At 40.5% G+C, this 23,769-nt stretch overlaps 1 protein-coding gene across 1 annotated transcript in view; it reads left to right on the top strand.

Moving 5' to 3' along the window:
• ABCA4 (ATP binding cassette subfamily A member 4) overlaps positions 1–23,769 on the top strand; it is a 77,999-nt gene that overhangs the window by 51,254 nt on the left and 2,976 nt on the right. Inside the window, exons 25-49 of the mRNA XM_030496308.1 lie at positions 837–913; positions 1,555–1,760; positions 2,175–2,223; positions 2,746–2,987; positions 3,418–3,542; positions 4,838–4,936; positions 5,397–5,586; positions 8,147–8,241; positions 9,208–9,240; positions 10,386–10,491; positions 10,612–10,686; positions 11,147–11,316; positions 12,349–12,526; positions 13,889–14,004; positions 15,710–15,857; positions 16,944–17,067; positions 17,817–17,946; positions 18,870–18,990; positions 19,734–19,796; positions 19,905–20,011; positions 20,454–20,595; positions 21,165–21,299; positions 22,737–22,840; positions 22,926–23,018; positions 23,347–23,596. Coding sequence (XP_030352168.1) covers positions 837–913; positions 1,555–1,760; positions 2,175–2,223; positions 2,746–2,987; positions 3,418–3,542; positions 4,838–4,936; positions 5,397–5,586; positions 8,147–8,241; positions 9,208–9,240; positions 10,386–10,491; positions 10,612–10,686; positions 11,147–11,316; positions 12,349–12,526; positions 13,889–14,004; positions 15,710–15,857; positions 16,944–17,067; positions 17,817–17,946; positions 18,870–18,990; positions 19,734–19,796; positions 19,905–20,011; positions 20,454–20,595; positions 21,165–21,299; positions 22,737–22,840; positions 22,926–23,018; positions 23,347–23,596 — 3,178 coding nt within the window. The remainder of the gene's footprint in view (positions 1–836; positions 914–1,554; positions 1,761–2,174; positions 2,224–2,745; positions 2,988–3,417; positions 3,543–4,837; positions 4,937–5,396; positions 5,587–8,146; positions 8,242–9,207; positions 9,241–10,385; positions 10,492–10,611; positions 10,687–11,146; positions 11,317–12,348; positions 12,527–13,888; positions 14,005–15,709; positions 15,858–16,943; positions 17,068–17,816; positions 17,947–18,869; positions 18,991–19,733; positions 19,797–19,904; positions 20,012–20,453; positions 20,596–21,164; positions 21,300–22,736; positions 22,841–22,925; positions 23,019–23,346; positions 23,597–23,769) is intronic.

Below are 23,769 nucleotides of genomic sequence, written 5' to 3'. Positions count from 1 at the left end.
AAATGCTTGCACACAGTCATGCACTGCACCAAGGTAGAAAGCAGTTAAATGCTGCTCGAGGTTATGTACAAAACTGACTTCCAAATGGAGAAAACCATGAGAAAATAAATATAAATATATTATAAATATATTATAAATATATAAATATACGGCCAGCCAGACAGGTGAAAATCATAGGTGGATAGAAAGCCCTCCATGGTCTGCAATTCATTCTCATCAGTTAAGTATGTCTCAACTTTTACCAGTCAAGTTGCCTTTGTCTTTTCAGCAACCTGGCCTAGTGGAAGGTGTGCCTGCCTGTGGCAGGGGGGTTGGAACTAGATGATCTATAAGGTTCTTTCCAACCCCAACCATTCCATGATTTTATGATCAGGTCTTTCTAATGCTTGCTTTTGCAGTACACTGGTTGTAAACATGATGTTGTCTGGTAACTAGCTCAGACACCAGAAGAGTCTACGTTTATCCGTAGCTAAACCAGCCTCGCACAGCTTGAAATAGGGATCTGGATTATTTCTCTTGTTAGTAGTGCTTCCAGTCTTAGCAACAACATGATTTGTATGCTCATGGCCACTGCTGATCACATTTCCCCAGGTTTTTTGCATGCAGTTTAGAACTGACAGATACGCTTTGTGCAAGTGGATTTATATTTTCTGCATTGCTGAATCCACTCCTCAGATGACTTTCAGTATAATATGTTCAAGATGCTCCAGATATGACCGATTTTTCACTGTCTCCACCTTCAAAGTCTGACAGCCCTTACTTACAGCCTGTTTTGCATGTATCTGAAGCACTTTCATCTTTGTATCTGTCGCTTGTCCATGCTAGTCACTTTGCAGCTGTGGATCTCAGTGCTCCTGCTCCTGCTCCAGCTGTGCACACAGGGACGAAGGAGGTCCAGAGCAGGAACTGGATGGTAAGAAGTGGGATGGTTTGGCATTCCAACAGGTAGTTCTGTCTCTGGTTATGCTGCAATCTCATTTTACGTATCAATGCTTCAGATACCCACTTCTTCGGTGCTTGTGTCTAACATCTGTATTGCACTGTAACATGAATTTGATAAAGCTTCTTTGTGGCTTTGCTTCCTATTGCCCCCTTTTGATGTATATGTGGTCTCAGGTACAGATGATGAACTGGAAGTTTGTGTGCTTTAGAAGTGTAAGCTGAGTTTTGAGCTACTCTGCACCAAAATGTGTTATTTGTTCATGAAAACTGAAGCGTGTCTAGAGCAAAGGAAACTGTCTTTCTCAGACAAAGGTTGTTTTGACTTTTCTACATAAGAGAAGAACTTAGGAAGATATTGCTGAAGATATTAAGAACTTAAGTAGATATTGCTGAAGATTTTGTTGTGCTTTCTTAACAGACCTGAAATAGTTTCCTGCTACATAGTTCCAGGGCATAATTAGCAACATAGCCCAGCCTAGTACAGAATTAACTGAGATATCTAAGTTATGCAATAGAGCAGTCCCCATTTATATAGTGCAAACAACAGCTTTTGAAGTCATGCTTAGCATGGTTAAATATTCATTTTTTGAACACTGATTTCAATTTTCACAGGAGATCTGAATGAGCTCACAGAAGTCATTCATCATCATGTCCCAGAAGCAAAATTAATTGAAAGCATTGGTCAGGAACTAGTTTACCTTCTGCCCAGTAAACACTTTAAACAGCGATCTTACGCCAGTCTCTTCAGAGAACTGGAGGAAACATTGGATGACCTGGGACTCAGCAGTTTTGGAGTTTCAGACACACCACTTGAAGAGGTAACAGACCTCTGATACCTGCTGATCTTACCATCAGTCCCCAAAATGTTTTCTGAGACAGTTCCTGTTCTTAAACATGTGATTCTAATACCCCCTTCAAAACCTACTCACATATGCTATGGCACACTCAGGAAGCCTTTGGAATAGGCGTAGAGAAAGGATCCAAGCATCACTTCGTGATAGCCTCGTGGAACATGACTCATTAGCCTGAAATCTGTCTTTGTATCTTAGCTTGTTCCTTTCTTTATTTTCTGAGATATTTCATAAGAGACCTCTGGTTGTGTAATAAGCAGGAGTCCTGCAAAGCTATCTGATTTTTTTTCTTTTACATTAGATGATGATATATAGTGCTCCAGAAGTCAGGTTATTGTACCCGTCCCATTCCTAACCAGGAGATGTATTTGTCTATGGCAGGTTTTCCTAAAGGTCACGGCAGAAGCTGACCCTGGAATGCAGAAAGCAGGTAAAGATCCATGAATCAGTACTTGATAAACTTTTCCTGGGACTGCCGAGTAAAGAGGAACTTCAGAACTTTTAGTCTCTGTAGGTGTTCTTGCCAAAACAAATTTGGTCAGCAGATATCTGATTTTAGGGCCTGACATGACACCTGAGAAATAAGATGAAGTCAGCAGAAAGACTTTTATTTAGATTGGATGAGATTCTTAACTGTGTAAGTAGAGGGAGTGTCAAGGCCCCAGATGTCAATGGCTTTAGTAGTTTTGTAGAAAGTACTTGACCATTAGTCCATAAGCTGACCATTAGTCCAGAAACTACATACATGATTAACTTGTTCATCCTGCCGAGTAAGAAGAGTGTTAACCTGTATGATGCCACTAGATACAGCCACAGTGGAACAGTTATAATTAAAGCAATCTGGTGATGTGATACGTACAGTCAGTAAAATCTGGAGCTCACTAGAATGTCTGTGCTACGTTCATGTATGAAAGATAAAGTGTGTTCTCTGCTCCTTTTCATCTTAACCTAGGAGACACTCAAGAAAATGGTTCTCCCCTTGGCAAAACTTCTACTGAGAACAAACCAGCTGAACAAACCACACTGAAAGCTAATGCCACTTCTCGAATGCCAGTAGGCGTAGCAGGAGACCAAAATGAAGGCAAAGGGTCCCGACAGTATAAAGGTTTTCAGCTTGTACTTCAGCAGATCAAAGCGCTGCTCATCAAACGGTTCCACCACGCGTCCCGCAGCCATAAGGACTTCCTAGCCCAGGTACTGGCTGGCTCTTGCTGTTCCTGACTCTCTCACAACATCCTAAATGCTGTCTTTCCCAGCATTGTCTATGTGCAAAGCAACAGAGGTATTTATTGCAAATGGGTAACAATGTCCCTGTTCTGATTATGATTCCAACTGTTCTGCCTCTTATTCTATTTCTTTCTGCCTAGAGTCTGTCACCCACACCAAGTTCATGATTCAATCACTACTAGCCTGGCATTTTATTTTTAACATAATACAGTTCTGTGACAAACAGACTCTTAACTGAAAGCATTAGAGATTAAATTTTTGGTGTGCAGGAGATAAACCAGATCTGATCTGTGTGCTCACGCTGTCCCTCCTTTGTTTCCATATATTATGAGGCCTGTATAGTGTCGCTCTACAACATGTCTAATAACCTAATGTGATGTTTTCATGTTCCCTGCAGATTGTTCTCCCTGCTAGTTTTGTGTTGCTGTCTTTAATACTTACAGTCATTATTCCTCCATTTGGAGAATATCCTGCCTTAACCTTACACCCTTGGATCTATGGACAACAGTTTACTTTCTTCAGGTGAGAGGAATCATAGAGTAAAAGTATGTCTGTCATGTATACATCCTTTCCTCCCTAGCTTTTAGGATTATGGGGCCCTGTCTTAGTGGGCTTTTCTCACTCTATGTGGTGTAAAAAAGGATTTAAAATAGCATGAAATTGGTGCAAGTGGAGAATACAGCTGCATGTATGTCAAACTAAGAGTGCTTCACATATCTTGCTATCTTTGGTACTCTCCTCTTCCTACCTGAATTCATTACCTCAGCACTTACAAAGTTACATATCCTGCCTAACAGGAGATCCAGGACAGTAAGAAATCTGACTTTCTGATATGCCATTGAACTACTCGTATATTCATAATCTTAGAGAACAATGAGATTCAAGCCTATCTGCTGACCTGTGGTAGATTTATTTAAAGTTAGGACAGCATTTGGGCAAAGTTATGGAAACAAGATGAAAGCAGAGACTCTCAGGTTTTATTAGTGCTGCTGCTCAGCAGTTTCTCCCCACACAGTGTTCTTTGGCTGGGTCTGAATTTGATTTTTTTGGTCTACCAGCACTATGTCTCCTTTCATTCTTCATAGAAGCTTCAGTTCTGTTCTTTCCAAGTCCCTGCACAGCAACTCTGTGCTCTCCTGAACACTTGTTTCACCTTCACTTCCACACATTCCAAAGCTGAACTTGCACCGAGTCAAAACATGTGCAATGCAGAGGAGATTTATAAACTAAGTTTAAAGTCCTAGACCAGACCCCAACTAGCAGAAAGCAGCAAAACTGAAGGCAATAATTCTGAAGCTTTTTCCTTGAGTTTCATACTGAAAATTCACATGGAACTTTAATTGAATGTATACATTGCAGTGTGTGGAACAGAGTTTGATATTCATACTTGTATAACACTTGGCACTAGCGATATTCTGTAGTCTGGTGTTATTCTGTTGGTTGCAGACACTTCACTATTAGCAGTGTTATCTCTTTGGCCTCAGCAAATGAGAATGCAGAGTGTTTCTCATCTTCTGATTGCTGACTGTGACGGGGCTGAGAGGGTAGAAATTCAAGCCTTTTTGGAGACTGTTGCTATCAGTCTGTGTCAGAAGTCATGCTTTAATATTAGGAGCAAAGGACCATTGCTTTAGCCTGTTAATTATCTTGGAAGGCTCTAGGGTTTTGCATAAAGAAATAAACCAACTAAATCAGAAGCATTTGGAGGGGGGCAGCTGGTTCTGCCATATGGGTGTCCTTCACCAGTTGCTATGTGTATTCCAGTGCAATAGTTTGAAAAACATTTCTATAGAGAAAGTCCTGTGTTCTTCCCTTAGCAATGAGCGTCCTGGCAGTGAGCAGATGGTCTCCCTCACTGATGCTTTCTTGAATAAACCGGGATTTGGAAATCGCTGCATGAAGAATCAGCCTCTTCCGTAAGTTGCTGGATAACCTCTCTGGAACAAGATTCTAGCAGGGTATTACTACAGGGTCTTGAGGAGAGAAACAAGAATGAATTGGCTTGGCTTTTCACTACAGCCAGTGCTTCAGATATACTGTTGACAATAATATTTAGTATCGGGTCAAAAGTAACAAGCAAATGACAAGGTGACAATGCCACTGGATTAAGAATTATTCTGAGTGCTCAATATGACTAGCTGGAAAGCAGCTCATGTAGCCTTCTATTGAGAATTAAGCAACCTTAAAATTTAGGTCAGTAGGTCAGGCTCTTTACAGCTGACAGAATCTTTATGGCTTCCCTGGCACTTCCCACACGTGAGTCCCCTCAGGTTTCTCCTGTTCCCATTGGTGTGTTTGGAAGCAATAGCTTCAGCAATTTTGTGAGCTCTCATGAACTGTATCACTGCACAGCTTAAAGAGTGTTCCTCCACACAGGAACTACCCATGCAACAATATGCCAACTGCCTGGAACACACCCGCTGTTCATCCCAACCTCAGCAGCCTCCTGCTGAGCCACAAGTGGAGCCCAGAGAATCCATCACCTTCCTGCAAGTGCAGCACTCACAAGAAACTCACTATGCTGCCCGAATGCCCTGCAGGTGCAGGAGGCCTCCCCCCACCACAGGTTGGGTCCTTGTGCTGTAAATCTCTGTAGAAAACTTTCATGGCAAGTGCTGGGAAAGGGATAAATATGGAAGTACCTTGCCGTGCCAATGGGCATGAAAGGAATGGAGTATGTTTTCTTAATGGAGCAAGAGGTGCTGGAATTTGGAATTGAGTTTCAGAGGTATTGGAAAAGCTTGCGCATTTCAATGAAATTTAATCACTGTTTTCATCTCAATTGCAACTTTTTCATCTAGAAGAAAATCACAAAAATTTAACAATTTTATCAAATAATTTAAAAAAAAAACCCTTTTTTTGTCTCAAAGATAATTCTATTTAGAAGTTTGCCTTTCTTTGAAGGAGGGAGAAAGAGGAGAGGAAGGAAAGAAAACTGTCATGGTTTTGAAAAACATGGAATGGGGTCATCACGTTAAACATGGAAAAATTAACATTGAGTCAACCCCAAATGATTATTTTTTTGCATGCCTTGGTTCTAGTTCTAGAAAGTTAGTTCTCAGCTAGCAAAACAAATATTTAAGGGGGCTGGAGCACCTCCCATATGAAGACAGGCTGAGAAAGTTGGGGCTGTTCAGCCTGGAGAAGAGAAGCTGTTTGGAGACTTCAGAGCAGCTTCCGGTGTCTGAAGGGGGCTACAAGGATGCTGGAGAGGGACTCTTCATCAGGGACTGGAGCGACAGGACAAGGGGTGATGGGTTCAAACTGAACCAGGGGAAGTTCAGGTTAGATCTAAGGCAGAAGCTCTTCCCTGTGAGGAGGGTGAGGCGCTGGAGTGGGTTGCCCAAGGAATTGTGAATGCTCCATCCCTGGCAGTGTTCAAGGCCAGATTGGATGGAGTCTTGGGTGACATGGTTTAGTGTGAGGCATCCCTGCCCATGCAGGGGGGTTGGAACTGGATGATCTAAAGGTCCTTTCCAGCCCTAACTATTCTACGATTCTATGATTCTATATTTGTATGCATGTGCATGAAGATGAGTCAGTTAATAACCACTGGTGCTATATGGAGAAGAGATGAGAAGTACATTCCTACCTGCTTCTATCAATGAATAATCTTAGTAGAGCCCTTTATAAAATGTGTTTGCTTTTTTTGGAGAGCAAAGGAAAATCATAGCCTGTTGGTGTTTGCATTCTCTAGGTGTTTTTCTAACAAGTTAAAGAAAGCAGAACTGGAGGCACTGCCAGAGGAATAGCTCACTCATTTAATGTCTCAACTTTAATATTCTCTTTGCCAGGCTGCACACATTAGCCAAATGACTGAAATAATTCTAGTTTTAATACTGATGTCACAAGTTTCTGAATCCAAATCTCTTAAATACTGGCCTGGCTTGCTTTGGTTTCTCTACCATTATTCACAAAACAACAAAATAAACTTGGTTTAAATATCGATAGAATTCCTGTCTATGAAGCAAAAAAATAAATTAATAAAGAGATTCTATTCTGACATTATTCACAGCATCCCAAGTTATTTCTGATTTCCAAGTAATCCATGTCCAGTCAACAGCAAAGGTTGAATTTTGCGAAGTGCATGCATGTATTTAAGAAGGAAATTTAGTCTAAAGCTTCAAATTCAAATAGGATACAAAACTAATTTTTTGCTTGTTTATGGGGATTCTACTCATCTAAGGAAAATGTGTTGATTATAATACTATCCTGACAATTTGGCAGGTTATGATAATTTTGTATAACTTGTCAGGAAGAAACAGTTTACATTTGATCCTCCAGGGAAGCAACAGTGTGTAACTAATTGTGAAGGATGTCTGAGCATAGACAGCTCATTCAGTGAAGGAACTATGAGGATGCTACCAGTCTGTATTGTCTAGAATGAGCTAAGGAGCTGTAATGATCTTCTGTATCCTCCAGTGCTGCCTCTCTGTGGACAAATGGAGGAACTTCTGGAAAGTTCATTAGAGTTTCTAGGTCATTACTAGGTCATTTCAGGTTGCAAACTTTCCCTTCTGAAACTGCTCAGGAACCTTTTACAGTATATTCTACCTTGGGATAAACTCAACAAGTTTGAGGTCTTGCATTTCACAGTGACCCTGTGTTTGCAAAAGCCTCACAAATACATCATTTTCATTTGGCATCATTTTCATTTGGCATCATTTTCAGTACAAAAAAAAAGAGAGTAATCTTTAGTCAAAGTATCTAACATGGTAGTGAAGGTGAAGTTTCCATAGTTTTTACTTCAATGTGTTAAATCATAGAAAACCACCTTATCTTCACTGGGACCTCAATTTGTTTGAAAAGCTTCCGTCACAGTGAAAAAAAAGCCTTGAGCAACCTTGGCCTTTGTTGCAAATAACTTGGGCCAAGTTTCAGAGTAAAGTGCAACTGTTTTGTGTCAGCCCTCGCAAACTTCTGTGATTGCATGATTTCTTCTGAAATCTTAGTAAAGTAAGGATGTTTGGGCTAGAAAGTGAATGACCCATTCCAATCCACTGATACTATGAACCTGAGCAATTCCTCTGGACCAAAGCTACTTCTGCTCTTTTCCTGGCAAACACTTAGTAGCTTTAGAGACTGTAAAGTTTCCTGTGATTGATGAGGTTTTCTTTTCTTGTCAGAGGGTGCAGCACAGCACAGAAATTCTTCAAGATCTGACCCACAGAAATATTTCAGATTTTCTGGTGAAAACATACCCCACTTTGATAAAAGGGAGGTAGGGATGAATCTTTGTTTTTCACATGTGGTATTTTGTACCTGGCCATGAAATTCTCATTTAATAATAACATAAGCACCTGATTTGCCACAGTATTGTGTAGACTCAAGCATCATGTCCATATCCCTAATGTAAAACTAGAGATGCTCATTTTAGGGGAGTTAAATTGTTTTAATTGTACCTATTTTTATAATCAGGTACTCTTTTATAGGCAGAGCTAAGTTCTGATGTTGATGGAATGTTGATGTTAATGGTAACTGTGAGTGGTGAGAAAACTGGTGCCTCTGCACAGCATGGAGAACTGCCTTGCAGAGATCCTGGTTTGTGTCCCTGAAGAACTGCAGCCATGACAGCATGACCATCTGCCCGAGTGAATTATCACTTGCTTCCCAAAAGTGCTTAAGAGCCAAAGGATAATGTTAGATCAATCTATCCTACTGATAACTCCTCACTTGCCTGACTGTCATGCATGGTCATTAGCTGTGCAGTGCCCATGGCCTATTATTTCTGATTCAGGCCTTCCTACCTTTTCAATTCCCAGCAAAGTTCTTGAAATTCCCATTATACTAGCTATATGCTGGCTGCCTTTGACTGATTCCTCTTAGCATATAGATAGATCTTTTTAAATCAGTTCATTATGGATTTAGGATAGAACCGGTATGTGTCACTTCCAAAATCTTTCTTATCTCTGTATAAGCTGGAGATGAATCATGCCAGAAAAGAAAACCAAACCACTGGAAGGAATACCTAAAGTCCTGACAACCCCACAACTCACAGTTATCACATTCATTTAAAAAGAAAGCAAAAAAAAGAAATAAAAAAGGGGGAGAGAGGGGGGAAAGGCTATCTAGGGGAAACTAGAGATCTGCAAAGCACATGAATTCACCTTTAATTTCCATTTAAGCCTGACAATACCATTGGCTGGTTCTGTGCATTAAGAGATGGGATTCTGTTTGTCTGTTTCAGCTTGAAGAGCAAATACTGGGTCAATGAGCAAAGGTAAGAAACCAATTCACAGATTATAGTGGTAAACAAAGGAACAATGGATTTCTGTTTAACCTGGAGCCTCACAATGTTTCTCTGAATGGACAAGGGGAATTGTGGCAGATAGTATAGAACAAAGATGGCTTCGGTGGGAAATGGGCTGGGGGTCAGCAAGGGTTTTATAAAGACAAGAGTTTACATTTATTTGGACTACACCCACAAGGATAAAGGCCCGAGGCACACAATGGAACAATCACAGTTGTATTACCTCAGCAGTCAGATTAATGGGATCTGAGTGATGGAAAGTTAGAATACAATAATGCGTACACTGTGACAGTGCTCTGACGCAGCTCTTTCACAGGACAGCAGGAAAATATGAACCCTTAAAAGAAATGACCAGGGTAAGATGAAACCTGGGCGCCAAACTATCAGATATAGAAGTAACAACCACAACTCCTCATCCCTGCTCTGAACATGTGCAGTAGTTATAAAACAGATTCCACTAGTGCTCCACACTTACGTAGAGACATCAGCCAACCCCAGTGTGATGTCTGCAGTGTAGATACTAAGCTTAGAAAGATGAGTGATTAGCCTGAAGAACATACTTAGTTTTTCAGCAACAGGAGTTCAAAGGTAGCAGCTGGATGACTGGCTTCCGTCACAGAATATCTGCTTGTTCATGTGCAAGCATTACTTTATATGGGATGAGATTATGGTTCATCTCGTGCAATAGTACTTATTGTTATGGAGTGTTGCCTGGCACCAGCATTGGTGAATACCTGCTCCTCTCAGGGCAACTGAAATTTTAACTGAGGTTTATAGTCCTTAGTCCTCCATGCTGGCTAAACATTTACGTGCCAATTATCTTGACTTAAAGATTTTGCACTGTACAAAGAACTGTTTGCTCCAAATCTTCTATCATCTAAGTAATTTTTTCAGGATCTTGGCATGAACCCCTCAGGAACTGATAGAATGTCTGTTATTTGTAAGCCCTAAAAAATCTAATACAACTTGTTAGAAAAAGAGTGAAGATTGCTATACATGAATTATATGATGTATAGAAAACAAACTTACATTAAGTGAGTTTTTAGTATTTCCGTCAAAGTACAGAGTTTTGGGTGTGTGGTACAAGTGACTGATGATACTGTTCTCTTTGTTAGATACGGAGGAATTTCAATAGGAGGAAAGCTCCCAGTCCTTCATGTTTCTGGAGATCAAGTTGTCAATTTTTTAAGTGATCTTGGCCGCGTGATGAATATCACAGGAGTAAGCAAGATTTCCTTTGGTTTTATTGTCCCCTTGCTAAAGAATTATTATGAAGCTGAAGACCTGAGCACCGGATTTCACCCAGACAGCAGAGCTTTAACCTTTTCTTCTTTATTTTAGGGCCGAACTTCACTGGCTGCTGCTAAAGAAATGACTAATTTCCTAAAATACATGGAAACTGAAGATAATATTAAGGTATTTTACTGGAAGCAGTCTGCTAGCTCCCATTCTTTCTAGACATAGACTTCAACTTGTGAGAATATTGCTGGTCGCATTCTCAGATGCATCCACAGCTGAAATACTCTTGTGAAGATGGGATACATTGTTAATGCAAAGTTATTTCTAATTTGAGAGATTTTAACCATGTTCTTAGTACTTTGGCTGTCCCAAATACTGCTGAGTAGGACACATTCTGCTAAATTTTCAAATGTACTTCTGTAAAATCCCTTGACAGTGGTTGTCCAACCCTTTTAAAAGCATAGGATGTGAGCTCCTCCTGCTGGACTGTGCCTGGGAGCTATGGATTCCTGGTCCTGGATTCCTCCCTGCTCACAATGCCCACCAAAGTAGATAAAAGGCAGCCAAGTTTTTTCTTGCAGCTCAGGGTTATTAATGAAGGGTTCTTAAATGAATCTCTGCTTTCTGACTCTTTTAGGTGTGGTTTAACAATAAAGGCTGGCATGCTATGGTTAGTTTCCTTAATGTAGCCAATAATGCAATCCTTAGAGCTAACCTGCGGACTGGCCAAGCCCCTGAAGAATTTGGGATCACTGCTGTAAACCATCCTCTGAACCTCACTAAGGAGCAACTCTCTGAAGTCACTGTGTAAGTCTGCCTGTGCTCTGCTGCTGGCTCTTACCCCTCCCGCTCCTGGCAGCTTGCTACCTCTAACGTACTCATACTCTGTGGGGAAATAGTTCAATTGACAGAACCTGGAGGTATTTCCCTGGAGTTTTATTCTAATCAAGATTTACATATACAATGTATTCTTTTCTGTCTCGTTATATTCCTATAAGAGTTCATTCCCATCCCAAGTAAGAGCTATGAGCACTGGTTATATATGATTACACACATATGTTGATTCCCAAGCACAAAGATTCTGAAGTCTTTGTTCATGCACCAAAGCCAGTAGATCTACTTGTGAAATAACACAAGAGATCATAATCAAAAAAGGAATCAGAAATTGTTCTTAATTTGGCTACAGGTAGGCAGTAGTCAACAACCTCTGTCTTGGTGCCAAGGACAGCACATAGGTAGATTTTCAGTGGCACATAGTAGGGCTGGTGTATTCCAGAATCTAAAAGCCATTGATTTCTTGAAAAAGACATAAGAAGACATGGCTTCCCACTCATGTTTCCTGTTAAGTTCAGAATTCAGTGAAACTGAAAACTCCTGCCTTAGCACAGAGGTAAGATCTGCTTCATCTCACTACCTGCAACTTGGCTTTTTGAGTCCCCCTTTTCCCAGCTCCCAGGCCTTTGACTATTGTGCCTTAATGTCTAGTCTAAGACATACCATACAGGAAAGGCTTTCAAACTGAGATATGTATAGGAGTTGAACTGTTCCCAGAGAATGAAAGCAAGTGAAAAATCAGGGAATAGTGCCACCATCATCCATATTTGTTAGCTACAGTCCCCAACACAACTTGGGAAAATACCATCATCCTTACTTGTTAGCTATAGTCTCCAGCACAACTTGGGAAAATACAGCAGCACGTTTGAAATTGGAAGAGTCTTCTGCTTATGAAATAGCCTTGCTACTTCTAGATCTTAAAATTCCTCCCAGATTCCCCAGTTGCTACTATAGTGTTTGTTGTATCCATTCCCTTGCTCACAGTCCCTTCTTGTGCTGTTGTAGGCTGACCACTTCAGTGGATGCTGTTGTTGCCATCTGTGTGATTTTTGCCATGTCCTTTATACCAGCCAGTTTTGTTTTATATCTGATTCAAGAACGTGTAACACAAGCCAAGCATCTGCAGTTTGTCAGTGGTGTGAGCCCTGCAATCTACTGGCTAACCAACTTCATGTGGGACATAGTGAGTAACTGCTGGTCTGGTTTCATAGTCTGCAATTATTCCTGGGTTTGCATGAACTGGGAACTAACTGGTGAATTGAGTGAATGTGATTCCGAGCATTGCAAAGCAGGATAAGGATTTGACCTCCTAACTAATTACAGATGTAAAAATTAAGTCAGGTGCACAATTCATTATTCAACAAATGAAGCTTAAACTGTTGTAATCTTAAGGTTTCCAATCTTTACAACTGAATGTACAATAAAGTACAACTTACCAAAGCAGAGGAAAGCCCAGTTGCCTGATGCTAGTCATTCCTGCCCTCTAGAAGAACCATAACATGTTTCAAAATGTTCAAGAAATCTAGGTGGGGGAGATTCACAGGCTGCTGGAACAGTAGCTGGAGGCCAGACAAAATAGTTTAGGGTGTCTAAAATGACATAGATGTATTTGTGTGTTGTTCCAAAAGGATTTTAGAACACAACCCACTCTTGCTCAGTCAGGGCTCAGTTACCCTCCCATTACACTTCAGGCCGCTTTGTCACAAAGGAGCAAATTCTTTGCCTGGATGAAACAGAGCAAGGGGCTTGTTTTCTAGCCATGCCTTCTCAGCAAAGAGAGTGGCCAAGGGCTGTGCAATAAGAAAAGCATGAACATGGAAGTGAGAAAATGAAAAAGAAAAAAAATTGAAAAGGCACAAACTCTATGGGCTTCAGAAGGTGCTCTTTCAGGAGAAGGTAAAGCAAAGCATTCATTTAGTAAAGGAGGGAAAAGAAGCAGGTCTCTGAGTTCCTGTCCCCTGCTGGTCACAGCAGCCTCCCAGCAACTTGGCAGGAATTCTGCTTGGCTGTGGCCCTTGACAGCGTGATGCAAAGGTATTTATTGGTGTTAGCAGTTCCGTGAAACACCCCATTCTGCATTAGGAGCTCTGTGCATAGCAGTAGAGTAGCACTCAGAGAAATTTAGAAGAGCGGTGGCCAAGCACACTCACTTTAGCCTCTTCACGGGAATGTGGCTCAAGTAACCAGCTTTTCCCCTCCTACACAGCCTTTGCATCAGCAGAAACTGCACTTCCCTTGCATACCCACAGCCTCTTTCTGTGGGCAGCTTGCCAATAGGACCATGAAATAATTGGCTCCCAAACCATAATCTAAGAAACAACAATATCTGTTGTATTCTTGATGAACAGTCTGATAAAAGATGTCTCAGAAAAATGCTGAGCACTGCCAAGGACCCATTGATCCAAAAGGTTGAGTGTGACTGGTCTAGCTCATAAATTCTGCCGTTCCTCAATACAAAATCATTTTGGAATAATGTGTAGGATCTGGATATGGTTGCAAACCTTCTCAGGTCTTAAACACTGTTCTTCACCCTGTCATGTGGCAGGTGAATTACGCAGTGAGTGCTGGAATGGTTGTGGTTATATTCGCTGGCTTCAACAAGAAAGCATACACTTCACCAACTAACCTCCCTGTGCTTATTGCCCTGCTGCTTCTGTATGGGTGAGTGTTCAATGTTACTCCTACATATGGGGCCCTGTATTCCACATGGAAATGATTTCATGTTATTGAGCTCAGTACTTAGTGAAATCCAGCTTTAAAGAATAAAAGTGAGTGGGTACAATACAGGTTAGAACTGGATTCTGTCCCTGCTCCAAGATATTTACACACTCTGTCTGGCCACATGCTGCAAAGGAGACTTTTTTTGTCACTGCCTTGTGTTTTTAAGCATTAAATGTGATCCTTACAGGAAAATATATTCGTTTGGTTTGCTGCTTTCTATGTACATTGTGTAGGAATTCAGTGGTTGTTCGTTCATCTCGTTCACAGCCAATACTAAAATATCTTTCAGCATTTGACCCAAGGGCAAAGAGCACTGCATAGTCAAAGCTTCTTTTGACTTAAAATGAGCATTTTTGTTAGCAAAATAGCATTTTATAAGGCTGACTGAAATTCACTTTCATTTAATTAGTGATCATATCCTTTTATCTGTAAAATCATATTCCTGATAGCCCTGCAGCTAGTGTGGTCTAGGCAAAATGGTCAACCAGGTTTATTTCTAGAGTTAAAGAGAAAGATGAAGCTTTCTGCATCCTCCTTATGTATATTACAAGTTAAGCCTAAGAGGGAACAGTCCTTTTCAGGACAGACTACCTTTAATTTTCTGAAGTTTTTGTGTTTTTTGAATGAAAATCCTGAGAAAATGCAAAGCATGATCATCATTTAATCTCAGAAAATACCCAGTTCAGAATGTTCTTTTGGTTTAATTTGTCACTCTCTCTTTTTAAAGTGCAATAATAGTGGTATCTTTAACAAGTTGTCTGTGGCTCTGTGTGTTATCTCAAATACAGTAATGGCTGTACATTCATGGCTGTGTGGATGGACATTTAAAATGTATTTGCATTTTTTAACACATCTACCAAGATGCAATATATTTAATCACAAGGCAGTCACTCAATGATCATTTCATAATATGCTCCTCAGAAAAACAGAAAGGTGGTAAATTCATAGAATCATCTACTAGCCCTTGTAGCCAGCTGCAGTCACAAGCGGAAACTTAGGATGATCCTTTCTGAACATGTTGTATTGTCCTGTTAAGCAACTCAGGTGGTTGTTACTGAATTCTTCCTGGTTGGACTAATTGTTGCTAAGTATTGTAAGTTTATTCCAGAGGAATGCTCCTTTTGTGTTGCTGCATGTGCATTTGCTATGTGCATTTGCTATGTCCCAGAAACCACAGCACATGAAGCTCCACATCAGGAGTAGGGAAAAAAAATTGTGTAGGAGTTAAAGAAAGAATACCAAAATTTACAGAATTTCTGACTTGGGCTGTTCCAAAGGCTGGGAAATATCTAGCAAAGTAGTATGTCATATCTGCTTTCTCTGACATTTCTTTGTTTCCCCCTCCTGGTGTACAATCCAGTCAGATGTGCAAGGATAACTGGGGTGATAATAAGCTGCTTGTTGTTAAGTTTTCTCTGTTCTAGCAGTTTCTATTGCCCTGCATTTTAACAGCAAAAAAGACCAAGCAGAAAATGCTTTTTGTCTAGTAACCGGGGCAAGAATGCTGTGGTGGCATCTCTGGTGGGTCACACCATTTCATTACACTTGGGATGAGAACAAAACTCAACTTTGTGTTCTCATCAAGTCAACTGACATGAGGATACTGAGAAGCTGTTGTCATAGTTTTTCTGTCTTTTGCATGCAGATGGGCAGTAATTCCCATGATGTACCCTGCTTCTTCTTTCTTCAATGTCCCTAGCACTGCTTATGTTGCGTTATCTTGTATTAATCTCTTTGTGGGGATCAACAGCAGTGCTATTACATTCATCCTGGAGTTATTTGAAAACAACCCGGTAAGTAATGTTTTTGTTAACACCTGGTTTTACAGGGCTGTGTAAAGGGTGTCCAAGCATAACCATCTCCAACAGTAACTGTCTTTCTTTGCCTTCCCATTTTTTCTGGCAGTAAACGGGTGGGCAACTTGCTGAGTAGCTGCAGGACAGATGAGCAGAATAACCCAGAGAAGCGACTCAGGGCATTTGGTATCTTGGGCTACACACACACAAGTGACATTGAGTGTTTTTCATCCCTATGAGCAAAATTCTGTACACTTTTACAGCTGGGGAGGAAGGGACATGGCACTTTGTGCTGGCTTCCACAGCTTGGGTTGTGCAGGAAGGTGTAGATGGTAGAAAATCATGGAGTCACCACTAAGGAAGGAAAGACACTCCTGCAAGTTATTATGTTAGAGGAGATGTTCTGCTTATAGTAACGTTTTGCGAATTGCTCAAAAATGGTTTAACACCACCAGGAAGGTGACAGAAAATACAAGAATAGACAGAATACAGTGAGTGCCAAAATTAGTTCTTAGGCTAAGAGGTCAGTATCTTGTATGCACTACTACACCTCTACAGTTGCCGATACTCTCGCCACTGACTGACACCCTTTCTACATCTGACAGCAATCCAGTTAGCTATCATTACGTGTGATAGTGTGTTTTCAAACACCGTGTGCTGATCAAGCATTGTTATTTGCCAGAAAGGAGAAACAGATTTTGGTTAAGTTCGTGGATTCAAGGGCCAAATTTACAATACTTTGTCTCTAGTGTTCCTGCTTTCTCAACCATGCTTCTTGATAGCACAGGGCTCAGTCTAATGCCTTTCGATCTGTGGGGCAGCAGGGCCCTGTCTCTGTTGCAGACATTGTGTCAGCAGAGGGAGATTTGGTGTTGGTGCAGCTAGGCTGCTACTAGCACAGTGTTTTGGGTATCTCCACATTGCACCAAAGCATACGTTTGGGTGTAACGTGATAAATGCTCTGTTTTCTCTGTTGTAAGAACACAGAACATCCAGTATCTCTGACATGACAAAGAACTTTTCACTCATGTTGCTATGTTTTCTAGTTTCAACTGCTTGTTATGTTGTTTCTCTGTCTCATAGTCTTTATTGAAGTTTAATAAAACATTGAAAAATGTGCTGATGGTCTTCCCACATTTTTGCCTGGGCCGTGGACTCATTGACTTGGCTGTGAACCAAGCTGTAACTGAAGTATATGCCAGGTTTGGTAAGTAAAGACAGTAAGCAACAAGTTTTATCAGTGTCACGTGTCCTGACCATGGATGGGATGGTTGGAAGTGTTGTGTTGGAAAATTAGTGGCTGTTTCTGGAATACTCCCATTTCACATAATGAGGTGGATGATGAGTATGAAAGTTCAACCTCTTTGAAGGAATCACAGCTTCTGATACAGCTGCCAGAACTCTACAGCCCAGCCACTTGTCTGTATTGGAAATGAACCCATTTGTTCAGTGTCAAACTCCAGTGTCTTTTTATCATTTGTTCTACAATCCTTAGACATTACAGGAGGATTTATTATTTCATTTCATTTGAATACTTCAGTGGCCTTCTTGTTAACTCTTAAAGTGGCTTCTCCTCTTTAAATTCATCCTCTTGGGATATGGCTGTCTGACAACTTCTTATTAAAAGAGTAGTCATATAGCAAAACTCGGCTGGTTTGATTCAGAAAACGTGTGTCTTTCACATAATTCATGCAAATTGCTTGTTAGGATATACAAATTAGTGCATATTGAGAGAGCTTATATTCATTTTTACTCCCATGCAGCAAGCAGCTGAGCTGGAAGTGTATCTTCTTAAGAATCTTTGTAAGACACTGGAAAATGAAGACATTGCCTGATCATGATCACATAAAGCGCAGATTTTCATCCTAAACTGTTATGATTATTCCTTTTGTTCTGAGGAGCAGTGGGGGGTTTCAGCAGTATTTCACCTTGCTTTCTGGTGCTCTTTCTCCAAAGGTGAGGAACATGTTTCCAGTCCTTTTCAGTGGGGCTTTGTTGGAAAGAACCTGGTTGCCATGGCTGTTCAAGGGGTTGCATTCTTCTTTCTGAACCTGCTTATGCAGCACCATTTGTTCTCCATGAGATGGTATGTCTGAAATCCTGTATTAATGTTCCTTTAGTAACAGTGTATCTTTGTTATTCTCTATGTCCCTTGTTTCTTTTTTCTTTCTTTTTCTCTGAATTGATCAGCTTTTCTTTTTGCTGTTACTTACCTGAATTCATCCTAATTTGTTGACATCCTGGTCCAAGAAAGCATTTAAAAATTTACATTATCTTAATAGGATTTAGGAATGTATTATTAAAGAAATTAGTTTTCTTGAATTAAGGTTTTAATGTAGGTTTTTTTTTAGATTAAGACACTGTAATAGTGAGATTACAGACTGACTTGGAAAGTTTGTCATGTCATAAGTACAGCCATGAGGTATTAGCTTGACAGCCCAGGGCAGGAATTCTAGCCAATGGGACAGGGCAGTTGCTGTCTGGACACTGTGCAAGCTTCCCCTCTCTGCTTTACAAATGTGCCTCCACCTCAATGAAAGCAGCTACTTTCCAGGTGTGAGTGGGTCACTCACTCTGTTCAATGTTGCCAGCAATGCTGAATGGACTAATTGTACATTTAGACTATCTTGCAATACAGTTATAAAATACTGGCTTACAGGGAGGTCTGCTCAAAAGATCTGCAGAAGGACTATCACCAGCTACTGAAGAGCAGCCAAACAGCGAAAGCTGTGGCTGCGGGTCAGGTTATGTCATGTCAGTGGCTGACAAGGCATGCTCTTTCGGGCAAGCCATTTCCTCCTTTTTAGTATTTAGAGATTAACTTTCAAAGGTCAGGGATTCTCCCAACAGCAGGAATGCTCCAGCCAGTGTCACATTGGGAAGTTTCAACCCCACTGCTTCCACCAGTCACATTTTTAGCAATTGATCAGCTATTGTTTCTCACTGTTATTTTAACTGCACGCAGGGCAACTCGTAGTTTCTGCAGTCAATCTCTTGGGGTTTTTCCAGGTTTGCTGAGACTGTCATGTCACCTATTATTGATGAAGATGAGGATGTTGCAGAAGAAAGAAAAAGAATTATGAATGGAAGGAACAAAACAGATATCTTACAATTACAAGAACTGACCAAGGTAATACTTTGAGAAGAATGAAACAAATTAGTGTCAATTTGTTCTTTCAGAATCTATTTCAGCTGTGGATTCAGATGGTATTGTTTTCAAAATCAACCTTGTGCCTTAGAAAACAAGGTTTGGTTGGGTTTCGGGTTTTTTTACCTCACATTGTCTGACATGACTGGTACCTATTGCATCTCCACTCCTACTACTAGTCTTTTCTTCTGCAGTGCTGTTTTTTCCATAGGTGAGTTTCAATCTCAAGTTAACTATTTGGTTGCTTTCATGTTGAGGGCTATAGCTGTTGCTAATTTATCTTCTTTTCAGACATTGAAGGCATCTGAGTTATGCTATGAGAATGCATGCAAGCTTGAACTACAGAAATTCAAAGATTACACACATTGCTGGGTTCTCATGAATAGAGAACTGGAGTATCATTCTTCAGACTATCTTGCTGCATCATCCCACTTTGGTTTGATACATACTTTGTCCTAGCAAAACATCAAGTCTGTCTTCTGGTGCTAAAGATAGGAAGTAAAAGGCTGCAGACAGAAAATGAGGAATTTTTAGAGGTCATAACACATTTAATGTAAATAAATGTCTGATTTTGTAGAATGCTCTTTCTTGTTATTTTAATTTTTGTATACTTGGTTCTAAAGTTGCCTCATCCCAATAGCATTAAACTAAACATTTCAGAATATTTTCTTTGCTGTAGATGTCTTTAAATAGGATTTTTCTTGGGTTTTTTCCTATTGATTTAGATTTATGCAGGAAGGCACAAGCCTGCAGTGGACAGACTCTGCGTTGGCATCCGTCCCGGAGAGGTAGGTTGTTCAATAACACTGATTACATTCCATGGATCAGATCAGATTTAATGCCCCTGCTGATTTGAAATGGGAATACTAAAGAATGTGATAAATTTTGTGATTTAGTGCTTTGGTCTTTTGGGAGTGAATGGTGCTGGCAAAACAACAACATTCAAAATGCTAACTGGAGACACTGATGTGACATCTGGAGATGCTGTAGTGGCTGGCAGTAGGTAAGTACCTTAATAAAACCAACTGTGACAGTTCATTTACCGCAGTAGAATGGGCCAGATCATTGTCTTAATGACCTAGCAGCTCTTTTCCAGTTTTGTGGTACTGGGAGAGAGCACAGCTAACACACTGGCACTTTATACCTTTAATACTCTGTTGTAAAATCTGTGGTTGGTTATAGTAATGCTAATAGTGAGACAAGGCAATTGGATCTAATGGCAAGAGCTCACAAACAGAAGATACCAGTCCAACATGATTTAGATGAGAATACATTCCTTGCTATTCTGTACAGACAGGTATTTTAGTAGGATGTTGTGTCAGGAAGAATTAATTCTCCTCTTACAAGAGTTGTTGCCTCAGTAAAGAAGAGATTTTATTCAAGCTGTCCATCTCTGTCAGAAAGGTAGTATTATAGAATTAAGATTCTTTTCTTTGTTTCTCCAGTATATTGACCCACATTTCTAATGTCCACCAAAACATGGGATACTGCCCTCAGTTTGATGCCATCGATGACCTTCTCACAGGACGAGAACATCTCTACTTATATGCACGTCTGCGGGGGGTTCCAGCAGAAGAAATTGAAAGGGTAAAGCATTCTTGCCTCTGACTTACATGTAGTTATAGTAAATATTTGTGGTTATTATCTGGGTTCATAACATGCCATGGGCCAGAAATTCCAGAGTGGGCTTGCCATTCTTTGTGTTGAAATCCTGGGAGTGGTTCCTGTCATTTGGACAGTAAAATACAAGACTATCAAATGCTGATTCTTCAGCATTAATGGTACTTGAAAAATAGTGGCGCTAACTGTGGAAGACTAAAGATGCAGTTGCCATGACTCAGAACTGCGCTGGTTGCTGTTTTGTTCTTGTCTTTAAAGATATTTATGAATAAGAAAGAAAACACAAGGTTCCAGAAGAAAGTAATTTAAATACTTGCACAGATAGGAAGTCTACAGCTAAGGCTGGTTTATGGCTTTCCCTCAAGTTGTTAGAATTCCCCTCATCATCATAAATTTTTTGGTCTGCCCTGCTCCAGTTCTAAGATGAAAGTGCTAAAACCCAGGGGATTGCCATGTCTCTGCCAGGAGAGGGATGTATCAGCAGTCCTGTCTGTTATGCATTAGCTGCTGTGTGAAAAAGATGGTCTCTCTCCTAGGTTGCTGAGTGGGGCATCCAGAAGCTGGGGCTTCCAATGTATGCAGACCACCTGGCTGGTACCTACAGTGGTGGCAACAAGCGCAAGCTTTCCACTGCCATTGCACTGATAGGCTGCCCACCACTCATCTTGCTTGTAAGTGTCATGGTAACATAGCTCTGCAATAGTTCAATATAACATCTCATAAAACTACATGCTAAAATGGTACAAGGATGTTTATGACAGTTCTTGCAAGCTCCTTCCTGCTCTCAACTTAAACCTACTTCAGTGTAGTTTTGAGCTCTTTAATTTCAGGGATAGACTTGGATGCATAACCGTTTCCGGTGGACCCCAAGTGATTAGGAAAGAAAGATCTTCAATAAAGAGTGGTTTGAGATAAAATCCATAGCCCAGACAAGTCTGAATTTAAATCCCTGTTTGGATTCAGTCTGCCTTTTTTTGTCAGATTAGAACCACTCATGTAAAAGATGATCTTACGACATATACCTTGCTGCTTTATCCAGCAGAACAGAGGAAAATAGCCATCATTTTGCAGCCTTTAGTGTCTTTGGAATAAATTATACAAATTTAGGCTAAACTATACAGACGCTGAAATGCAGCTCTCATCAAATAACGTATCGGATAATTGTGTATCTTGAGGAAAACTTTCAATGCAATTACTGCAAAAGTTCTTTTGATTATACTGTGCCACTGTAATTTGTAGGCTGAAAGAAAGACTTTAATAATGGTATGGTTCCTTGTGCCACTTAATTTGCGTTTACATGTATTCTGCCTGTACGTAACAGCTACAGTATTTTCTCATGATTTCTTAAGACAAAATGTTGAATGAATATTTTTTTCTCCAAGATTTTTTCAATCTTTTTTTGTTACTGACTGGGTTAAGTGATTTTTGCAGGACCAGATCCTTAGCTGGTGTGAATCAGAGTAACTTTACTGGCTTCCTGGGTGGAGAAATCTCTCCTATATGTTTATGTACGCAAGAAGGTTATGTGAGGAGAACTCATTCTCCTCTTAGAAGAGTTGTTGCCCTAGAAAAGAAAGATTTTATTTGACGTGTCCATCTCTGCTTTAAAGCTAGTATTACACATATAAGATTCTTCTCTTTGTTTCTCCAGCATATTGACCTACATCTCTAGTGTCCATCAAAACGTGGGAGCCAAACTTGACACAATTTGATGTAACTGCATAAGCTTCTTTCCATTTAGTTACATTTTGGGTGGTTTTATAATGGGGTATCACAAGTGCTTACATTTTTTATACCTAAGACCCTAGAGTGGGTGCTGCCTTTGTTGTGATGGTCACTGCGTTCTCTTCCCTGTAGCTGCGCCTTACACAGGCAGCATTACATCCTCACCTACAGTTTCTTGTACTTGTTTCCTTACTGCTTTCTGCCAAGAAGCACAGTAGTACCCATTTACTCATATACTTCTCAAGCTGCATGTGCTTTCTGAAGGCACAGATTTCAGCAAGGAAGCAGCAATTTGCTAAGACCTAAACACACAATGACTTGATTCAAAATAGATTTTCTTACCTGCTTCTCTGACTCCGACTGTCTTAACGTTTCCCTTACAGGATGAACCAACAACTGGAATGGACCCTCAGTCCCGGCGCCTCCTGTGGGATTCTATTGTCAGTGTGCTCAGAGATGGGAGAGCTGTGGTTCTAACCTCACACAGGTAAACAGTTAGAATTCAGAATTCCAGAGTAGCTGAAGTTCATCTGCTGCCTTTTACCTCAAGTATCTGTTCTCTGTTTTGACAGTATGGAAGAATGTGAAGCCCTCTGTACTCGTTTAGCCATCATGGTAAAAGGTACCTTCAAATGCCTGGGCACAATTCAGCAGCTAAAATACAAGTAAGTTGAATACTTTTATGGTGTTTTTAATGGGAAAACTTTGTGTATGTGACATGTACCATTCTCGAAACAGTAATCCAATCTAAAGAGCTGTTGTTTAAACATACCCATTTCTGGGTGCAACTCGGTGGTATCCTAGACAATTTGAGCAGATGTCATTTCAACTCTGTTGTGCTACCCACCACTTCTGCAGGGCAAATACCAGGCCTCCTACAAAGCTAGATATTATGCATTATCTTTCAGATACTATTAATGTTTTCATAGCTGCAGAAAATTAGTTTCCTTCCTGTAGAATGCAACCATCTCTTCATCCACATGTGTTTCCCAGGTTTGGAGATGGCTACATTGTCACTCTGAAAATCAAAGCTCCAAAGTCTGGGCTGCCTCCAGATCCTACTCCTGCTGAGCAATTCATACGCATGAACTTCCCAGGGAGTTTACAGAGAGAGAAACACTACAATATGCTGCAGTATCAGATCTGCTCCTCCTCTCTGGCGAAGATTTTTCGGTTAATAGTCTCCAATAAGGAGAACTTGCATATTGAAGAATATTCTGTGTCTCAAACAACTTTAGATCAGGTGAGTAAAAAATAAAGCATCCCTGAGAAAGCCTGGCTAGACCTTGGCAATGCAATGGGGATGTATCCCAACAACTGAAGGATCAAACTGTTCAGAGTAGAGAAGTATCTCGCACCTCTTTCTCAGGCAAAATTCCCAGACCCCTCATCAAGGAGGGTGGATCAGATATGAAG

This window comes from Strigops habroptila, chromosome 8, assembly GCF_004027225.2.
Source record: "Strigops habroptila isolate Jane chromosome 8, bStrHab1.2.pri, whole genome shotgun sequence".
Taxonomy (NCBI): Eukaryota; Metazoa; Chordata; class Aves; order Psittaciformes; family Psittacidae; genus Strigops; species Strigops habroptila.
This window is presented reverse-complemented; position numbering and strand designations above follow the sequence as displayed.